The following is a 20,201-nucleotide window of genomic DNA, read 5'->3' on the forward strand; positions in this document are numbered from 1 at the left end:
CATCAGGTGATTATCAGTATTAGTGCTGCATCCAGAAGGAAAAAAATGTCAAAGAAAAACATCCCAGTGTCATTTTAGAAGTTTGCAAAAAGAACAGGCTGAAATTTGGTACCAAAAATTCAAAGTCAAGGTGAACTGGCAATGAGAATTTCTTTCAGAGTAGTGTCATCCATTGGTAGCAGTAGAGGAAGAGAAAAACTATTTGTAGAAGCTGATAATCATAGATAACAATGACTCTCCACTATGATAACATCTGTGAAAGGACAAATGCAACCCTGGACCTTATTTTGCTTGTAGCCTTTGGTCCTGGTTACAAAATATTTCCAAGTCCCAGCTGACCTTCCTCCTTTTCCTCACAAGTCAGGATATCATCTCCTTGCACCCTCAGATAGGTTCTGTTTGTTCTTCTCTTGTCTTTGAGATGCTGCAACTTCATCCACGTTTCCAGAGGGGAATGGGAGAACATTAAATAGACAGAAAATTAGGGCACAGGTTTCTTTCATACCTTAGTTGTCTAACTTAGTTAGACTTTGCTTTCTTATTCTTTATGATGGGGCATTCACCTGTGAAAGCTGCTATCCTGTCTCCCACCACCTTAAAATCTTTTGACTGGCATTTCTACTTAATTTCCATTTAATTAGCAAGTTTCTGGCTTCAGAAAGCTTCCTACTAAAAATACATTGGTAAAATCTTAACTATTGTGAGGATCTTTAAGTACACAATCGTCCTAGTAGTCATATAAAGAATAAATACAGTACAGTGCACATTGAACTGGAAATCTGCTGCTTGGGCTGAGTAATAGTAACTCACACACACATACCATGTTAATTGTGGGGAGATCAGTTTAGATCTAGATATCACATCAGGTGCATCTACCAGAATGAGCTACTTAGAATTAAATATATTTTTCTGCAGAAGTTTGTGTAAATCAGGACAGCAGTGTTAGAATTCAGATGCTAAATGATGAAGGTTTCTTCTGATTTTTTTTTTCTCTGAACAATTTATTCAAATAGTTTTAATAATAACACAAAACAGGAGCATGTCCTGAATGGAAAAGTAGCTATTACCCATTTTTAAAAAATGTGGAAGATAACTGAAAGAAAATTGAAAGGTACTTTGCTTTGTATGTGTAAACAATAGGCACCAGCAGAAACCTTAATTACCTAGTGAGACAATCTCTGTAGTTCACAAGATAGCTGATTTTTGAATGTTTTCATTTGACTAAAATAGAAGAATTAATTATGAAACTTAAATGAATTTCTGAGTGTCTGCATGTTTTGACATTCCTAACATAATGGAAAACCAGAAAATACCCCAAGAGAAGGGGTCAAAGCACAAAGATATGGAGTTCAACCCAAAAAGCAGTAACACCTGCAGGACAAGAGGTCTTCCTGCAGCTTGACAGCAGCAGAGATGATGCTGGTCTTTATGGAAATTAATTGAACATCCTAAGCAGTCAGGCTGTGTAAAAATATTTGATCTATTAGATAATTCCTGGTCTGTTGCTAAAGAGAACTCACATCCTGTTTCAATCTTCACTTCCTTGGCCTTTTGCAGCCTCTTTTCATAAAATACAAGCTCCAAATTCCTCTGGTGATTCTGGCACAGCTCCAAGTTTATTTTCACATCTCCATTTTGAGAAGTGGAGGCCAGATTTGCATGCAGCATCATACTACATACAGTCCTCAGCACCTGAGCTGTATATGCTGTAAAGATCTTTACTAATGGATCTTAAAGTTATGTTTGCCCTTTCCAAAGCTTAACTGTTGCTTGTTTCCTCCATCCCTGAACAAACTGACCTTGCATATCTCAGATACCTGGGGCAGCTATTCTTGCAAATGTTCAATTGATCCAGTCTTGGCTCTGATGTGGTGATGGACTCAAAGTGTATGGAGGAGCAGCAAGATGAGATGTACTTGAAAGGTTCTCTGAGAACTTCGATGTTGCTTTTCCAATACTTGAATCCATTTTCATTCAATAAGCATTGCCTTTTTTTTTTTTTTCACTTTCATTTCTAATGAAGCCTGAAATTAACATAGCTTTTTAGTTTCCTTTCTTATTTGCAACAACATCATAGCTAGGAATAGAATTAAGAATAGTTGTAAAGCTGGAGGCAGAAGTCAAAAGTGTTTTGGATAGATCCTGTATGTTGGGAAGAGGAGTGTTTTGAGTTATTTAGTCTATCTCAATATATCTAACACTTAACATCTCTACATTTAAACTAGTCTGTCTGGGGGAGATGCAGTCCATGTGAGTCTTAGTTAAAACCTAATTTTATCTCCTTGGTGTCATCACCTTACCTTAACAGAGATCCTTTTTTATTAAAAAGCTAATGTAAATGCACTAATTTCCTTTTGGGAATTGATTTTTCGTATTGTGATTTGCATGTGTAATAGCATGAAAAAAACCCTACATTTTAAGGGAAGAATTATAGCAGTTGATTATTCTGAAATTTCTTAAACCCACAGATGAGCATATGCTACTGGTGAGCAAGATTTTAGTAAGCAAATTTAGCAAGGGAGACTGACAGGGATGACTAGCATTTTGATATTCAAAATGCACCTTGAAATTTCTGGTGTCTTGTACATTTTCTGTTTGTGTAAATGAAGTTGGTGTTAGCCATAAGAGAGTGCCTGTTAATATTTACATTGGACAATTGTGCCCTTCTGAGCCTTTCTGTGTCTCTCTGGGTTTTGTCCCTGTAAGAGTGACGTTAACACTAAACACATCCTTCCAGAGATGTCATAGTAATGGAAAAAGTAAACTTAGGTGTCCTTAATCCATTTTTCAAAGTTAGGTAATTCAGTCTGAAGAATGCAGTGTTTTGGAGAGTCTCCTGTTGGGACACAGAAAATCTGCAGATGAAAACAATAGCTGGAGCAGTAGAGGCTCATCACAGTGCCAGAGGCAGGGCTGGTCACTGACATGCTGTCAGATCTGTTAGCTGAAACAGATCATTGGGGATTTTCATGACAGCTTGCCTTTCTGCACATTGATATTCCTTATTTCTGAATTATTCAGCATTGCTGCTGCTTAGCCAGTGAGTGTCTCTGGAGCATAATTAGCTAAGCAATGGGTAAAAACAAGAAAAAAGAAATGTCCCAATTATATATTCATTGTTTTGTGAGTACTTGAATAGCAGTTTAAAATACCAACTACAGTTCACAGGAACCTGCAAGAAAAACTGGAAAACTGGCTGGAAAACTCTGGAGAAGACATCCTAGTCTCAGTCAGATTAATACCAAAGCTCCTATGGTATGAAACAGGGCAAAAGTTAAACCTTTCAAGACATGTAAAAACAGACAGACTCAAACTAATGCTGATATATGACCTATCCTCCATCTACCTCATTTTTAAGAGAGACAGAAGGAAAGTCCCTTCCATTCTCCATGTGTTAAATACTTTGGTTGTTCTCTTTCCATGCCTTACCTCTTTTGGAAATTGAAATTAATTTAGTTCTTACCAAGATGATAATGAGAATGTTTGGCTAGTGTTTGATCTACTACTTTTACTGCTGGAGCTGTGTTTTTCTTAAAAAGGAATGATGTTTTAGGGTTGGGAGCTTCTTAAATTTTTGATTAAGTGTCTAGGTGCTTTAATGCTTTTCTCATGGTCACTCAGAGTATTCCCAGCTGGTTTCCATTCAATAAAAAGAGGCTGGTTTAGTTTGAAGAGCACATTGTCTTTCTTGACAATGATAGTGACTCTCTAATCTATGGCAAGAGTTGCTCTGAGGTGTGCAGAATACATAACCTCTGTCTTTGCCATGGCTGAGGCATGTGGAAGAAATTGGCTTTCTGGTCCTTGGTCAGTGCCAAGTGAATACACTTTGGTTTTTCCTTTAGAAGACAGATGTTTGTGTTAGATAGCTGCTGGCTAAAATGGACCCTTGAAAGTCTCTGAAAAAACAATGTACACACTTCTTGGGATTGAAACAAAATTTTAAGGAATGAAGTAAGAAAATTATTTATTTTAATTCTGTGTGCACTTAATTACAAGAATTTACTTCTTGTTTCTTTGGCCTTTCACAAGAAGATTTTAAAGAGGGTCTTTCCTAAAAGCTTTTATTTGTATTGCAAGTTTGAGTGTTATAAAAGCATCCTACTGAAGCAGGAAGATATTAATACTGAATTCAAATATGAATTAATACTGAGTTCAAATATGGAATTTCTGATCCCTGAAGATAAATTTCAAAATATTATCAAGGAAATAATTTTGAGTGGCAAAGATGCTCAGAGAAAAGTGCATGCAAATATTTTATAAGCTTAAAACATAAGCTGATTTCAACACGGAAAGTGTTTTGAATTTGGGATTTCTGAATGTAAATGTCAGTGTTATTACAAATAAATGAGAAGAATCAGAAACCCTGGCATAAAGTCAAACGTTTTGTTAGAGTTCTTATGTTTTATCATTGTCAGAAGTAAGCTTGCTGCCTGAGTAAAACATCCTGGAGGGCAGGCTTAAAGCCAGATTAGCCATCCATCCATATTATTACCTGCAGGAGTGATGTCAGAGCTGGCTGCAGGGACACTCCAGCTGGTGTTCTCACATGGAATACTGAGTGTCACCAGTCTGAGTGCACCTTGCAGACATTTTCCTGCCCTGGAGGTAGGACTCTGATAGCAACAACAACAAGCAGAGGAGGTGAGCCAGGGAAAAGTTATTTGAGATGAAGGTTGTGCTGTCTGTGGCTGCCCCAGATTCTTCCAGACCTGGAGTGATTGTGTGACTGATTTCAAGCACCCAGAAAGCTGCAGATCTGGGCATCATTGCAGGTGCCAATGGAACTGCTGGTACAGTGTGGCTGGAAAAGGGGGGAATATTCTTTGGGGTGTCAGAAGCAGCCTAAAATCCAGAATGCTCTCAGGAGCACTCTGCCAGGTACAGCAGATGGAGGGATTACCCCAGTGATTTGTAAATCTGATCTGGTGTGAGGACCAGGATTTGTGGGGTGTGCAAGGTTATGCATGTTTGCTGAGAAGTTTTAGGACAGGTTTATTGATTCACTCTGGATGAGAGAAGAAGGGAAAAGAAAAGGATGATGGTATTAATAGAATAATCTGTGTTTAAACCACCTAATTCAGGGGGTGGTTGTGGTGGCATTGGGTTAATGGTTAGACTAGATGATCCTGAAATGCTCTTCCAACCTTGATGCCTCTGTGATTTTGTAATCATAAAGAAGTGAATAAGGCTCTCTTTGATCATGAATCAAAAATTTGTAAAAAATATTAAATAATGTACTTTCAGTGATCTAAAATGTAATAAAAAATATTGATATGGGCTTGTCAGGGAGTGACCCTGTCATAGAACTGTAATTTCCTTCTTTGATGGGGGATGTGGTGCCTTTAGACACAGGGATAGAATGAGCTCCCTGCCTCTGGGTCAGAGTGGATACTCCTGCTGTGGGACAGTGTCACACTGGTGCCTTGGTGCTGCCTCCTGTGCTTTACAACACCCACCTCCAGGAGCCATGTAAACTCAGGAAAACCCACTACACTCAGGAAAATTGTCTCATTTTCTAGTATTTGAGTGGATTCAGCAGTTTGAGGAAGATAAAGTTGTTGTTCCATGGGGATGAGACCACACACCTGCAGGCTGTATCAGGGAGTGAGGCAGGAATGAGCAGGGAGTTCTCTCCCTTTTGGGGGCAGCAATACTTTAGATACCTTAAACTGTATTAGGAACTTGGCTATTTAAAATAATAGGGAGGCAGTGATTGTGATCTCCCTCCCAAGGCTTTTGGTATGGCCAGTATTTCTTTCTTCTAAAGCTGACAGAGTGTGGATACATTTTTGTTATCTTTATTTTTCATCAGATGACCACTTGAGACGCTGAGAAGAAGTTTTTGTCAAAGAGTGGTTTGATGTTAAACTCTGACTTTGTCTCAAATATTGATGCAGGTCCGTGAGGGAAATGGCCCTGCAGAACCACACATCTTAGTTGAGTGTCTTCATTAATTATCTGAACAATAAATATCTAAACCCCAAGAAAGCTAGCATTGGCAAGGCCTTACAAGTCTTTGAGAAGATAGTCAAAATGCAGTATTGGTTGGTCCTGGCAAATTGAAGAAATAGTTAGAAGGAAATAACATGAAATTCAGCACTAAAAAGCAAAGAGTGCCACAGCTGAGGAGAAATTTAAAGCATGAATGCAAACAGCTGGTTAGACAGCACTGTGACAGGAAGGATAACCATGTCTGGGAACCATGGAATAGTCATTTGGATACTCCAGATTAACTTCAGGACAGAGAGGACTGAGAGAGGAAGGACACTGTATCTTTCTGATATGGAAAAAGTAATTAAAAAAAGGATAGCATTGAGTTGTTCCCGTAAAGGCTGGGGCAGGTTTTTCACAGTTTTTGTTTATTCACTGAAGTTTGCATCAGGCAAAGGCAATCTGTGACATGATCAAGGAGAAAATTTTGGCTGAAGTTCATCAGCCCTTAATATTTTACAGAGGATTATATAAAACTTTGGTAGCAGTGTGGTTTACTTGTGTACAGTTTTGGGTTTTTTTGCTATGAAAATTGCTTTTCCACAAAGAAAAGTACTTAGTAATTGTTGAACTCTCCAGCTCAGTCAAGGGACTTAATTTAGTAACTGAGATGGAGGGAGGAGTGTTGTTAATTCACTGATGTACTTCATTTATGTGTTTGTTTCCTTAGAGGGAAACATAATATAATAATGAAACCTTTTGTGATAAAGTCAGTTTGCAAAGCTTAAAATAACAGAGAATGTTTAACTTGAGAAACTTTTAAGATTTCTAATACTGTACAGCAATTCAAAGAAAAATGCAAACAATATATTCAAAGTTAAGGGGCATGTGTGAAATAATATTTCAATTAATTGTTTTTAATGTGGCTTTCTATATAATAGCCCTAAAAACATTTTATTCAGTATTATATGTCAGTATGGAGGCCCAGCTGGAGTGGTTTAGTGACTGAGGAAAGCCCTCCTGATGTATCAATTTCTAAACAAACATCTTTTTTGCAAGAATTGGTATTTCAAAGGATTATTTCCATCAGCAGACAAGCCATGCACTTCCTGAAAATGGATTATATCTGTGTTTTACTACTTACTGCAATATATTGTATGCTGACTTCCTATTAGAAAATACATTTAAAAGATCTTACATTAGTCTCCACCTAGAGTACAAATTAGCTGTGCTCCATCGATAGAACTGTAGCTGGAAAAGTGAACTCAAAATCTTTCATGCAGGGAAAAAATGTTCTTGATTATATTCCTTTCTCTGAAACAGGAGCTTTTTATCACATACATTATTTGTCAAGAATATGGTACATATTTCTTGCTGCATACTGGGCTGTTGGCTTTTGTCTTGGTAATGAAATGCATGCACACATGCTCTGAATGGATCTTGACAGTGGAGTGAACTTCATTATTCCACAGAGAGGTGAAGGAATATTGGCTCAGTTGCACAGTGTTCATCATGTGGACACCATTGCTCATGGGAATGGGAGTTTGTGGAGAATGACATCATTCATTTGGAGTTTTGCCTGGCACCCATCTTTATTATTAGTGTATGGCAAATAATATGATGATCTTGAAGGACTACCAGGAATGCATACATGGATCTTGTGCTCTCATCTGCTGTGTAATTTCAGAGTTGCTCAATTTACTGAAACAAAAATAGGAAGACTTTTTTCACTTTCTCCTAATTTTCTTCTTAGTCATCACTTCAGGTGGCAATTAGAATTTAATTCTAATTAATTTTAATTGTAATTGTAATTCTGTCTGTGATTAGAGTCTGTGTCCTACAGCAAACAGGGTGTGTCTTTAAAAACTTTTAAAACCCCAAACAGGTGGTAGTGGTACATCCCTTGCTTCCATTTCTCTGTGACTTATTAAATCCCCCAGGAAGTGAAATCAAGTCTCAAGGTGAATCCCTCCCCTGTGATGCAGGAAGAGGAAGCTTGCTTTGTTGCTTCTGCATGGGGATTTGGAGCTGAGTTTTCTCCTTGGAAAACACAGGTGTATAAACCACTCCTAGATTAATGGGAAGGTATCCAAAGGGTATTGGTACAGACAGGGTGATGTATGGAGGAAGAAAACTGCTAATGCAGAGCATGCTGTGTCAGATTTGCTTGAAGCTGTTCACCCTGCTCTGGAAGCAGAAGCAATGAAGACAAAATGCTGACCTCTATGAAGCTCATTCTTCTTCTAAGAAAATGCACTTAGTCTTTCTTTCTTGCTATTATTCTTTGTCAAGAAATTGTACCTTCCAGGTAGAGCAGGTTTCAGCCTCTAGGAATAGTTGCACCTGCAAGTGATTGAAAATTGTTTTCAGGAATCTGACTAAGCCCAGAACAGCCTTTAGTTGTGGCCATGTCACTTTTCTGCCTCTACAGAGAGATTAAGCCTCATCACTAATAAAAAACTAAGTTATGAATGGAATTCTTTTAGCAATACTTGAAAGCAGATTTTTTTTTTCCCTTTGGCTTGTTTGGCTTTCCCACTTGCTCCTAATATTAATTGTTAATGAAATAACATGGTGGAAGCGTGGTTCTGCTTTTAAAGTATAGTTACGACGAGAAAATGTTCATAGTGTACTGTTTCATTTTATATTTGTAAGTGAAGCATTTAGAAGATAGAATCCTGTGTATAGCTTCAGAATGAAAGCTTTAAATGCAATTCTGTCAATGCTAATGATTTCAATCTTTGACCTGCAGTTCTGTGTTTTATAATGTACTTGTGTTTTGCAATTTGTATTTAATTGCAAGTCTAAGAAGGTTCATGCATAACATTCTGCCTTTAAATCTTTCATTAGTTTTTTTTTTTTTTCCCTTGACAGCAGAACATGGCTGAATGCTACAAATGCTACAGCAGCTGCTTTACAGCCATAACTCTTCTGTCTTATTGCTGGTAATGACAGTCAGCAATTTACTGTGTGTATTAAGTTTGATTCTGTGTTGTTGTACCACTGAAGTTTTTAGGAAAATATTTTCACAAATGTAGGACAACAAATGTCAGACTGACCTAACTACTGTTCTTCTCTACACTTTCTATGGGCTCTCTTCTCTTCTTTTCTGCTAGCTGGAGATGAGTGAAACATTTGAAAACGTTTTCTCTAGCAAAATATTCAGATTTGTTATCTTGGTTTTAGTGGCATCATAGTTCTCCATTCTGTTTAGCTGGTTGTGAGGGATTATTTTTATTTACAAAAGTAAATGGCAGGAGTGAAACCTGCTGGTGAGATCCATGCTCCCCAGTTCACACCAGCTGCAGAGAGAAGCATCCCCTGAGAGGTTTTCAGGGAACCTGGCCAATTTTCTTAGGCAGGGAGTTAGGGAATGAGCCATAGGACAGGGTCAAAGCCAAATATTCAGGAGAGTCAGATCAAGTTATCAAAAAGAAAGAAGGTTATAATGACAGTATAAGCACACATCATCAGAAGATTTCTGTCCTTTGGAGGTGTACAGATTTTATAATCTGTGCTGACCCTGGCCACCAAATAAAGGATGATGATCTCAAAGGCTAAGGGTAGATTGCTGCAGTGTAATCAAAGGTGATGTAAGTATCTGTGGGGCTAAAGTAATGTCCCATGGTGAGAAGCTTTTGGACAGATGGAGCAGGTTGTCTCCTGGGGGGAAACAGGTGGTCTGAGAGCTGAAGCCCATCTGTGTGCTGACACCAAGTCAGGGTTGACAGCAGCACCTCAGCCTCTCACTGGGATTTAATTTGTGACCCCAAGGACAGCCTCCACCTTTGAGGCCGAGAAGCTGGGAAAAGTGAGGACTGAAGGCATTAAAGAGAATCCTCAGTTACCTTTGAATCTGCATTTGGATTATTTCTCAGAGGAGCTAAGAAACCCATTGAATCAGAAGCACTGAGCCCTCTTTGTGTAGTCTGTAAACTGAGAACAGTATTACCAATCCCTCTATGAATACCATCTACCTAATGAGACTATCTGCCAGTAATTGTCTGGATGTTTATAGATCCCATTTGTTTGAGGTGCTGAATGTGGCCAGTGATGGAGATCAAGTGAAATTACAGTTTCAGTGGGGTCTGTACCTGCCATTTCTGACAAAGGTTTTTCTGATTGTTTGTGATTAAGGATTTGCTTTTTCTGTTGTGTTTTTTGTGTTGTTTTTGGTGGGTTTGGGGGTGGTTTTTTGGTAACCTCTTAACAATAAAGCCTGTCTAGGTCAGATTAGCTAGGTTGGTTACAGCATGTTGCTAATAATGCCAAGGTTGTGTGTTTGATCCCTTACAGACCATTTACTTGTGGATCCCTTACAACCCAGAAGATTCTTTGATCTTCTCACCACTTGAAAGAGTTCTTACTACTGCTCAGCTTACCTTCCTGCCAGTTCAGGATTTGGTACACCTTTTTTTGTGCTTTCTAATGTAATTCTGTAGTGATAGGACTATCTCCAGCACAATTTTTAAAATTATTTGGGCATTATTGATTGCCCAAATCAATTTCTTCAAATCTTGAGAAGCTTCTTAAAATAACCATCACTCTTTTTTTCATATATTATTAGTCTAGATGAATGCAAAATAATTTTATTTCTAAAAGCAAGTTTTCTGGAGATGGGAATCTTGACTTAATGTAGTTACATTGCTTATATGTTATTTTTTCAGCTCTCAATTTTTTCTTGCAGTATTTTCCTTATAGATTTCTACAGGTTAGGGTGGCCCCCCTTGATCCATGTGCTGTTGTATGGCAGGCAGTGGGACAGTGCTGGCACAAGAGTATCTGGGCTGTGTGAGCTTCCAGATCCAGCAGGGAAAAAGCTTGCAAGGCAGCTGCAGTCTCTGTTGGTGAGTCACCTAAAAGCCAGCAATGTACCCAGTCCAGCCTGAGCCCAAATCATCTCCCATTATCCTGCTTTTGAATTGCTCCCAAAGGTCCCCTTTTGCTAGCTGATCTTAGAAATGTATCCTGTACCTTCCAGCTAGAAGAGAATTATAGTGTGCAACTCCTTGGGTGAAGGAGGGGCTGTCTCACTTGCACTGTGTAGAGATTCTGGTTCCCAACTCTGAGACCAGTGTGGTTTGCTCAGCAGTTTCCACTGTGGGCTGTGTAAATTAGCAGAGCTCCATGGCAAACTGATTATCTGTATTTGCCTTCAAAGTCAGGTGCAGAGTTCACATATTTAGCTTAATTTCACTGCAATTGATAATAAGCTAGGAAGGTTCATTTCTCTGGTTTTCCACAGCCTGTCCCTCTTTACAACATCAAATTAGAAGTAGATGCTATCATGGGACAATCAAGTGCTCGACCTCATCAGTTTGCAGCTCCTTCATGCTCCATTGAGAAGTACTTTCCAGTATTTTTTCTGTCAGTTCTGTACTTGAAAAACTGTTTTCACTGCTTCACAGTTTTTACAAGAAAATATTCTTGTGCCTCTGGTGCAGACTGGGAGAAATCTAATGCCTGGCTCCCCATTACCCTCCATAATACAGTAACCAGCAAATTATAGAGCTTTAATAAATGTCAATGATGCATCTAAGAGAACATTTCCAGGATCCCAGAATACCTTTGCCTGCATATTAGCCTCTTCAGGCATAATTTTTTTTGCCCTCTTAAAACTTAACGTTCATGAAATCTTTGACCACTGGCAAATGGATGAGCTGCTTTTTGTAGCAATAGCACAGCTACACAAGCTCCAGCCTCCCTCCCTGTCAGCATGGAATCTTTTCAGGCTTCTGAATTAATCCCCAAAGACAGACATAAATGAAATATTAAAATTACCTTTTGTCTCCAATTCTTGCTTGTGTTTGAAGCAGTGCTTGTGCATAAGGGTAGAGTGAGGGCACTAGCTGACAGTCCTATGGAAGAACTGATCAAAGGAATAACATCCTCAGCTCCATGGCAGATCACTAACTATGTCTCATCTGATTAGCCTAGTGTGACAGCTCTGTCTGCTTGAGTCAGAGTCACCAGGGGTGGTCTGTGGGACCCTGAAGAAAAGCTATCAGGATGCAAGGCAGCAGAACTTTCAGAGACTTTGCTAAAAAATCAGGAGAAGGTTATTGTAACTACACTTCTACTTATTCCAAATCTTTGCAACTCAGAAATGTTCTGGAAATCACCTTCACTAACTATTCAGTCTGATCTGGGGTGTGAACAGTGGCAGGAACAGAACAGAAAAACCTGTGAAACTCCAGGAGCCATTTCCTTGCAGTGCTTTAATAACACTTCTCATTTGCCCACCTGAATCAATTTGGTGCCACACAAACAAAGCCAGAGCCTGAAATACTGCAGGAGATCTGGAGCAAGCAAAGGCTTTGCTTTTGTGTGGAGTTTGTGGTGGTGATTGCAATTCAGCTGCCTTGTTGGTCTTTTCTCAAAGCTCCCAAAATATGCACATGGTGCTTTACAATAGCACATAGCATATTTATCAGAAGGGCTGCTTTTCCACACCAGTCATTCCTAAAACCTCATGTTATAGAGTTTTAGAAAACAGGGCTATAGTAATCCAAGTAGCTTAGTCAAAATCACCTGTAACTTTTGACAGCAGATCCCTAACTGATTGGATTTGTAACCTAGGAATCTGTCTTGGGAGGACAAAGTCTGAATTAAAGGCCTTTTTAAAATAACCTATTTTCAGGCCAGTGGTTATGTTTCAAAAGGAATCATTTATTATCTTTAATGACATTGAAAATTTCTCCTTGAGTTTAAACTTTGCTTATGGTGCTCTACTGGGCTTAATTAAATCTATAAAGCAAAGGTAAGCCCTGGTTTATATCTCTCTGTCTAAAGAGGGGAAGGAAACATTGGGTAGAAATTCTGTTCAGATACTGCCCCCATATGTTCTGAGAGAGCTTCCTAGAAGATAGTGCTGGGATTTTGTGAACTATTGTTATTCATAGAAATATAGAATCAAATCAAAGGTCAGCAAAAACCAGGAAACCTAAAATTTTTATTTTAGGGACAGTTGATACTATTTTGCCTCCAATTTATCTTTACTTCTACATTTAATTTTCAAAGCTTATCTTTTCAAGGGAAAACTATTAATTCAGATATTACCCATCAATATGAGAAGGTGCCAAACTTGACAGAGTTGTTTTAAATTGTGTCCAGAGGTTGTTTTTGTTTTCTCCAGCAGTTCTTACTTCCTGCTAATAGACTGAAGGATTTTTTGCTGCTGTTGACCTCCGTGTGTCCAAGATCCATCCCTCCTGGTGACATGAACATGGCTCAGCTGAGGTGCTGCTCTCAGCTCTGCTTTCTTGCTTTTGCAGCAATCTTGTGAGACTGCTTGTGTATTAGATTTGTCTCTTAAGTATGACTTCCAGCTGTTAATTTGCTCCTTGGCTTTATCCTTCTGAGCACCATTGCCTGCAGGATGTTTCCAGAAACTTTCATTTACTTTTTGCTTCAGGATGCTCATTTGTGCTGACCCACCTGCTTAGTTTGAGTGCTGTAGATCTCCTCTAACAATAATTCAGACAGATTTCCCTTGGATTATGAGAGGTAATTATGGGGAGAGGAAACTTTTTCTTCAGAGTCTTCCATCTCTACCCAGCTCACCTCTTTTTCATTAATTTTTCTAAATATGAGAAAAAAGGCTAAAAGGGCTCATCACCCACATAGGGACTCATTGCTTTTTTACAATGCAATTTTTTAAATGAAGTTTAGCCATGTGGCAAGAAAAATAAGAGTGTGTAATGAAATTACAGTGGAAACTTCTATAAACTGAAAGTCAAGGACTTTTAGAGGTTTCTTTGTAGCTGACTCTCCACAGCTTTCTGGCTCACCATTTGAAGAATGGGGTTTTATCTTAATATTTCCCAAACAAAAGTGGAGTTTAAAAATTGAATGTAATAGAGAGACTTGGGAGTTAAGTTTAATACAACTTGGCTGCTACATGTTTCAGCACAATGCTCATTTGAACTGGTAGTTTACATACATTTATCTAGGGTAAAAGTTGTTTAGAAAAAAGGGACACTTGAGTTAAAAAATAAAGAATAGATGCCATAGGGTGATGTCACAGAGACAGGTTTTACTTTCTGAATCTTAATGATTTTATAAACATTGAAATGGGTAGTGTTGTTAGAATGGATAAAAGATAAAACAATACCTTACAGAAATATTAAATGTAAAAGAGTTGGTACATTTAAAAATGCATTTTAATACATTTTAATTATATTTGATTAGAGAATTAAGTGCATAAAATATTCCACTTTTTTTTTTTAACTTCTTGAGAAATTCAGGATAACATATCAATATTCATGTCAGCTACTTTGACATCTTTTCCTATGCACAGTATAGAAACTGTCTTTAGGTGGAGCAACCACTAAATTTTTATTTTTGTCTTTTATTTTCTTAACCTACATCACTTTCTTAACATCTGATCAACTCAACTTCAGTTTGGTTTACTTCCTCTGAGTAGCCAAGTCCTAAAATAAAATTTTAAATTTCAGGTTTTTAGAACTTTTATCTAAGGTTAGTGTCAGCTTCTGCTATTTGCTTTATGAATCTTTGATACAGAATCAGGAATCACTGCAGAGAGGACATGGAGCATCACCAAGCAAGGTAACTGAATTTATTCCCCTCCTGAGCTGCCTTCATGTGGCATCACTAGAGTGAGGGGACACTTCTTGCTTAACAAGACATAGAAATTCATTATAAAAAGTGCAGCAGCCTAGCTCAAAGCTGCATTCAGTAGGTCACCAGTCATTTCTTTCCTCCTTTTCCATTCCATTCCTGATGGCACAAGGTCAGCAGCACCTAGTCCTGATTCGTGCTGTGAGCTGTTTCCCGTGTATTTGTGTCAAGTGCCAGTGGGTTTGGCACTGAAGGTCAGCTTGTCTGAGATGGACTCCTCTCTCCAGCATTCAGTAGTTCAGCACAGAGCCTTTCATCAGTCTGGGTTACACAGAGAGCTGCACAGTGCAATACATGCCATTCCCTGGATTTGATTGTAATGGCCAAGTTTCAGCTGTTTTGGGCAGGTGGTTCCTATCAGTGTACCTGCTGTGCATGTCATCCAGCACAAGTGCTTTCCCATTTTCATTTCTCTCACTTTCATTCTGCAGGCTGTCAAAGCTCCTCTTCCCTTTTCACAAATCCTTTAGTTCCACTGTGTGTATCACTCTTGCATTGTGATGATTCTAAACCCTGCTATGCAGTTCACTTGTTTGCAACATACCACATTTGTTTCTAATGCAAGTAGCTTCTCACTCCCTTGAAGTTCATGTCATTTTTCTCTTACCTTGAAAAGTAATAGGTGAGATTACCTCTTTCCTTCTTCTGCATGTTAATTGCAAGCAGTTATAAAAATATTTGCTGGCTACAGTTGGAGCTACTGTTACACTTCTTTTTGTGCAGTTTTTTGTTTGTAGGCTGTCTTTTCACATGAAGCATTTGCCTGCCTTTTTCTCAGTCTATTTACAAAGCAAGTTTTGTGGGGTTTAGGGGACAGGTTTTACACTCTAACTTAAATTCTTTTTCTATCTCAGTACAGAAATCTTTAACCAGTTGAGCCATTTTTCGATCAGCTAGCTTTAACTTCAATATTGTTCCTTTATTTATATTCAATGATTCTGTGCAGTAGTTCTCCTGTGGAAGGATTTTTACAAATATTTTTAAGTTGAGCAACCTTACCCTTCCGGCTTTTCTGATGTTTTAGGAGTATTTGTCCTTTTAAGGTTTTGACCATAATGACTTTATGGATTTCCACTGTATTTACTCACATAATAATATGCTATAAGTCTAATTGTTTAAGAATCTGAGTAGGACATTTCATGAAGAAATTACCTTTAAAAACACAGCTTTGTACTTGACATTTCTATACAGAAGCCACTAAACAAGAGATTAATTCTCCTTCTTTGGACTCCAGTGCAATTCTTTTATCTGTGTAAGTGATCCAATTGATGTATAAGGACTTTTCATATTGGCCACAATTGCAAGACTGGACTCTTGTCTTCATATTTTGGAGACAATTTGAGGCCTGTTCAGCAGTAGCTGCTTGTGACATGGAGTGGAATTCATGCTGTGCCAAGCACTCAGTTTCACACAGCTTATTACTAATTCCACTCTAATGAAAACCAAAAGGCCATCCTGCTTTTCCTCTTCATTGCTCTTCCTACAAAACAACAAATGTCAGAACATCTTGTGGAATATGAATTAATGGGGCAACATTGCATTCAATTTCTTCTCTTATTTTTTAAGGAAATGCAAAAAATATGGGTTTGCTACTGTTCCAGTCATTAGGTAGTTTTGTTAATTGCAAAAAATATTCTGAACTTTAACATCTAAAGAACAAGGGGTTTTGTTACTCAGTATTTATCACTGGAAAATCTGTTGATTCAAATATAATTTGTAAGTATTTGCCAATTATTTTGGAATTTTAAGTCTCTGGGTTTTTTTATCTTCCATCTGATTTAGCTGTGGCAATTGCCTTTTTTATAGGCTATTCACTGTACTGAGAGATATGCTTAGGAAAGATACTGTATCTATGAGAATTATAGATATCCTGCATTTTCCCAGTGATTTCTGGGACTACATTTCTTCTGTCAGTAGCAGTTTAGTCATAAGCATTCTCTATGTAAGTCCTTCTTTATAAAATGACATTTTGTTTTGATTATTTAAAACATGAAGTCAAAAAGGACATGTTGTAATTAGATTTACTTTGTAAGGAATTGAAAATGTATTGTAGTAGTCAGAATCCTCAGGGGAAGGTTTCTAATAAAATCTCCGTTGAATTTATTCATATGTGGAAATGCAGTCAATATTGAAATATGAAATGTCAATAAAAGTAAAAAAGTATTAGCATTCAGTGTATGTTACAGCACACAGCCTTGCCAGTTTGGATGTTTTTTTTCACAAAGCTTTGTTTCTCAAAGCTTCTGTGTGCTTTTAAAAATGTAATCTCTAAAGGAAAATGAAATTAGTCTGTAAGAGTCATGAAAATGGGTAGTTTAATTATTTTTTTTAAGCTACCATATAGAAGTGAAAGGAAAATGATTCATAATGTTTCTCATTACCATGAATGCAAATGAGGAGATAATTTTCTAACTTTGATGTGGGGATTCACTGGCTGCCTGATGGTGGCAGAGACCACTCAGCTGTTTGCTTGCTCTTTTATCATCTCTACTGCCTTGGATAAAAGACAACAGTATAAAAAAGTGTTAAGGCAGAGAAAATATGGCAGAATGTTCCATTAACATGATGTCCTTTTCAATAAACTAACTTATGCATGGATTCCTGAAATATTTACCCAAGTTCACTGCCAAATCCTAAACCAGTGGCAAAGGGGGAAATTTTTATTTTCCAGTCATGACTTCCAGGATGATACCATCTGTTTCCATAGCCCCAAAGAAACCACCAGCAGTAATTCAAAACAAAAATGCCCCAGGATGGAATAATTTTCCCTTGAGGCTTCACTGTCACAAGACACAGGGCATAGGACCCAGTTTCATGTCAGTTCATGCTTCCTCTGCTAAGGAAGCATTGCCTGGAAGCCACCCAGGTCTCCTCCCATGGCTTTATCTTTTCTTCTCCCTCTGACCAGCCACCAGCATGAATGTAGCTGTCAATGTATTTACTGCATTAGAAACATGGTCTTCTTGGTACTGAAAGAAAATGAAAAGAGAAAATGCTTGTTTTCCAGTACAAATATCCTGCTTATAAATTTAAAATATGTTTTTGTCATTATTCTCTAACAATAACTTTAAATATCTCATTTGTTTTCTCTGTTGTCTGTGAAAAAGACTGAGTTAATTGAAGAAAATTCCACATACTTATTAATGAAATAAATGGAACATGGGAAGCGTAGCAAATTATTTGCCTATAAATCACATTACCACTGTGAGACACATTTGAGGAGTTTTAAATGCTTAGGAAAGCAGATGTTTAACTCCCAACTGCTTCTCTTCAGCCATCCTCTTTCACCTTTCTGCCTTTCTCTAGCCAGCACCTATGAGACTGAAATGAATGAAAACTTTTGCTCACTTTCAAATGCACATTACTTCACGTGGAGTGCTGAAATTCATTAAGTACTTTGGCAGGTTTCCAGAGTCCCTTTCTTTCACTGTTACATAGCAACAAACAGAACTTTGGGGGGGCTATTGGTTTTCTGGGCTTGATTTTTTGGGGATTTTTTTTTTAAAAAAAGAGTTCTATCATTCTCTGTATCTGCCACATTGCCTGTTTCTCATCTAGACCCCTTCTTGGATGAATAAAGGTGAATATTGTTTGGTTACACTGCTGTTCCTCTATGCCTTTCATAGCTTTGCAATCCAAACACCATCCATGCAAACACACCCAGAGGCACACACACATGGCCCAAACATCTTCATCATTGTTTGTGTTGCTTTATTCATCCTTCAGGTCTCCTGTAATGGCTGGAGGTCTATTTGCCGTTAACCGGAAATGGTTTTGGGAGCTGGGAGGCTATGATCCAGGATTAGAAATATGGGGAGGAGAGCAGTATGAAATCTCCTTTAAGGTAAGTCATCAAGCCACTTTACAGAATACTTCCTTGCTGGTGTTATCATGATCCTTTCGTTCATCTGGGCTTCTGTCTTTTTAAACTAAAATTAATTTAATACAAACTTCTTTTTATTAGGAAGTTCCACAGTGCCATAAAAAATTGTTCCAGAAGCTATACAAAAATCACACTGAGTGTAGCTCCCTCTGAAAACATGGTAGCTTACCACTGTCAAAGAATGAAGTCCCACCTTTTTCCTTTTATCAAGTCTTCTCTACTTACCTTTGCTCAGATGCTGTGTTTGTGCTCAAGAGTTGCTCTCAGTTGAACAAGCCAACAGAGAACTAATCCAGAAAAAAAGAAAATGGAATAATTTTTTCTGTCCAGATCAACAAGTTTAATCATCTCTGGGAACAGGGTCCCCTGGAGCCAACTCAAGAAAATGGGTGGAAATAGAGAAAGTCATAGGAAGAAAGACTGACTCCTTTCAATAGCAGTGGATCACTAGAGCAGCTCAGCTCCCATGAGCTGCTGTCTGCAGGCCAGCTGCTCCAAAGCAGATTTTTTTAAATTGCATTTAAGTAGTTGTAATGACATATGGGGAGTTTTCAAGTGCTCAGGTTATGTACAACCAGCCATGTTACAGAATATACCCTCATATCCTGAATGAGGACATGTGTATTGAAATCAGTTTCTTGGCATTTACATGTAGAGCTGAAAGTCCTGTTACTTTCTACATGTAAAACAGGCATTTGTATTAGTTTGCTGAGGACTAACATGTCCAAGTTTGAAAAGTGAGTTTAGTTTCCAGTATACCCAAGGACATAAAAATTCTACCTCATGCAAAACCTTGGCATTAACTTGCAAAGTTTTTCAAGGACCTGATAGAGTTTCATGACTTAGATGATTTGAGTCAAATGTATTTGGATAAAGCTTGGAACTGAAATTACAATTCAAATTTAGCTCCAGGATCTTTCCAGCCTACTTCCAAACTCTGTCAGTGTAAAGCTCTTGAAATAAATTTAGCATGTCAGCCATGACTAATATCAGATATCTTGCTGAATCTGAGTTTCAGCTGCAATTAAAACAGTGCTGAGGCCATTCTATTGAATGAAATGTGCAGTGTTACCCAGCCCTGGTTTTCCAGGCTGTCTTTACAGGAGTTCCAAGAACTGCAAAATGTTTTGCATTAGCTGGCTTACTCTCATGTTTCTCCAAATCATTTTTATAAATTGGAAAAATAAAACAGGAAGGCAGGGGAAACTCAATAGCTAGACCATATGTTTAGAATGTCCATTTAGATTGTTTCACAGGCAAATATAAATAGTTACTTGTAGCTGTCACAATGGTCTCTGACAGATCACCCATGATTTTATTATCCTATTTCAAATATTCCTTTTTTTCATCTTCACAAAGAATATACTTGTTGTTCTCTGCAGATTTTCTATAGAAACCATGGTAACACAACTGGAAATTGAGAAACCAGATTGACCCTGTGTGTTTTGTTCAAGTGAGAGGCTTGGGTTTTTTTTTGAGGCAGCTGTGTCACATTGGGTCTCATTTCAGTCATATCTCTGGATCTATCTTATTAGTATATAATGACCTTAGGATCCTTGTCCTTTCTTACTAGTGTTAAAAGAAGAAAAATATAGTCTTTAAAAATTACTGACAAATAGGAGTAAATTCGTATTGGAAGAATTTAGGAGGTGTAAATTTGAAAAAAAAAAAAAAAAAAAAAAAAAAAAAAAGATTGCTGTTTGGTTTGGAATAACAAAAAATTAGAAAAAAAATCACAGAGGTG

The 20,201-nt window shown here is 37.9% G+C and overlaps 1 protein-coding gene and 1 long non-coding RNA gene across 2 annotated transcripts in view; one reads left to right on the plus strand and one right to left on the minus strand.

Moving 5' to 3' along the window:
- Nucleotides 1-20,201, plus strand: part of GALNTL6 (polypeptide N-acetylgalactosaminyltransferase like 6) — a 425,461-nt gene that overhangs the window by 362,757 nt on the left and 42,503 nt on the right. Inside the window, exon 7 of the mRNA XM_056490455.1 lies at nucleotides 18,301-18,418. Within this exon, the coding sequence (XP_056346430.1) occupies nucleotides 18,301-18,418 (118 nt within the window). The remainder of the gene's footprint in view (nucleotides 1-18,300; nucleotides 18,419-20,201) is intronic.
- The window catches only part of LOC130252661 (uncharacterized), a 40,150-nt gene continuing 37,360 nt past the window's right edge, over nucleotides 17,412-20,201 (minus strand). The window contains exons 4-5 of the long non-coding RNA XR_008840409.1: nucleotides 18,683-18,744; nucleotides 17,412-17,543 (exon numbers count right to left, since the gene is read on the minus strand). This is a non-coding gene — a long non-coding RNA (uncharacterized LOC130252661). The remainder of the gene's footprint in view (nucleotides 17,544-18,682; nucleotides 18,745-20,201) is intronic.

The sequence above is a fragment of the Oenanthe melanoleuca genome, chromosome 4 (genome assembly GCF_029582105.1).
Source record: "Oenanthe melanoleuca isolate GR-GAL-2019-014 chromosome 4, OMel1.0, whole genome shotgun sequence".
NCBI classification, from domain to species: Eukaryota; Metazoa; Chordata; class Aves; order Passeriformes; family Muscicapidae; genus Oenanthe; species Oenanthe melanoleuca.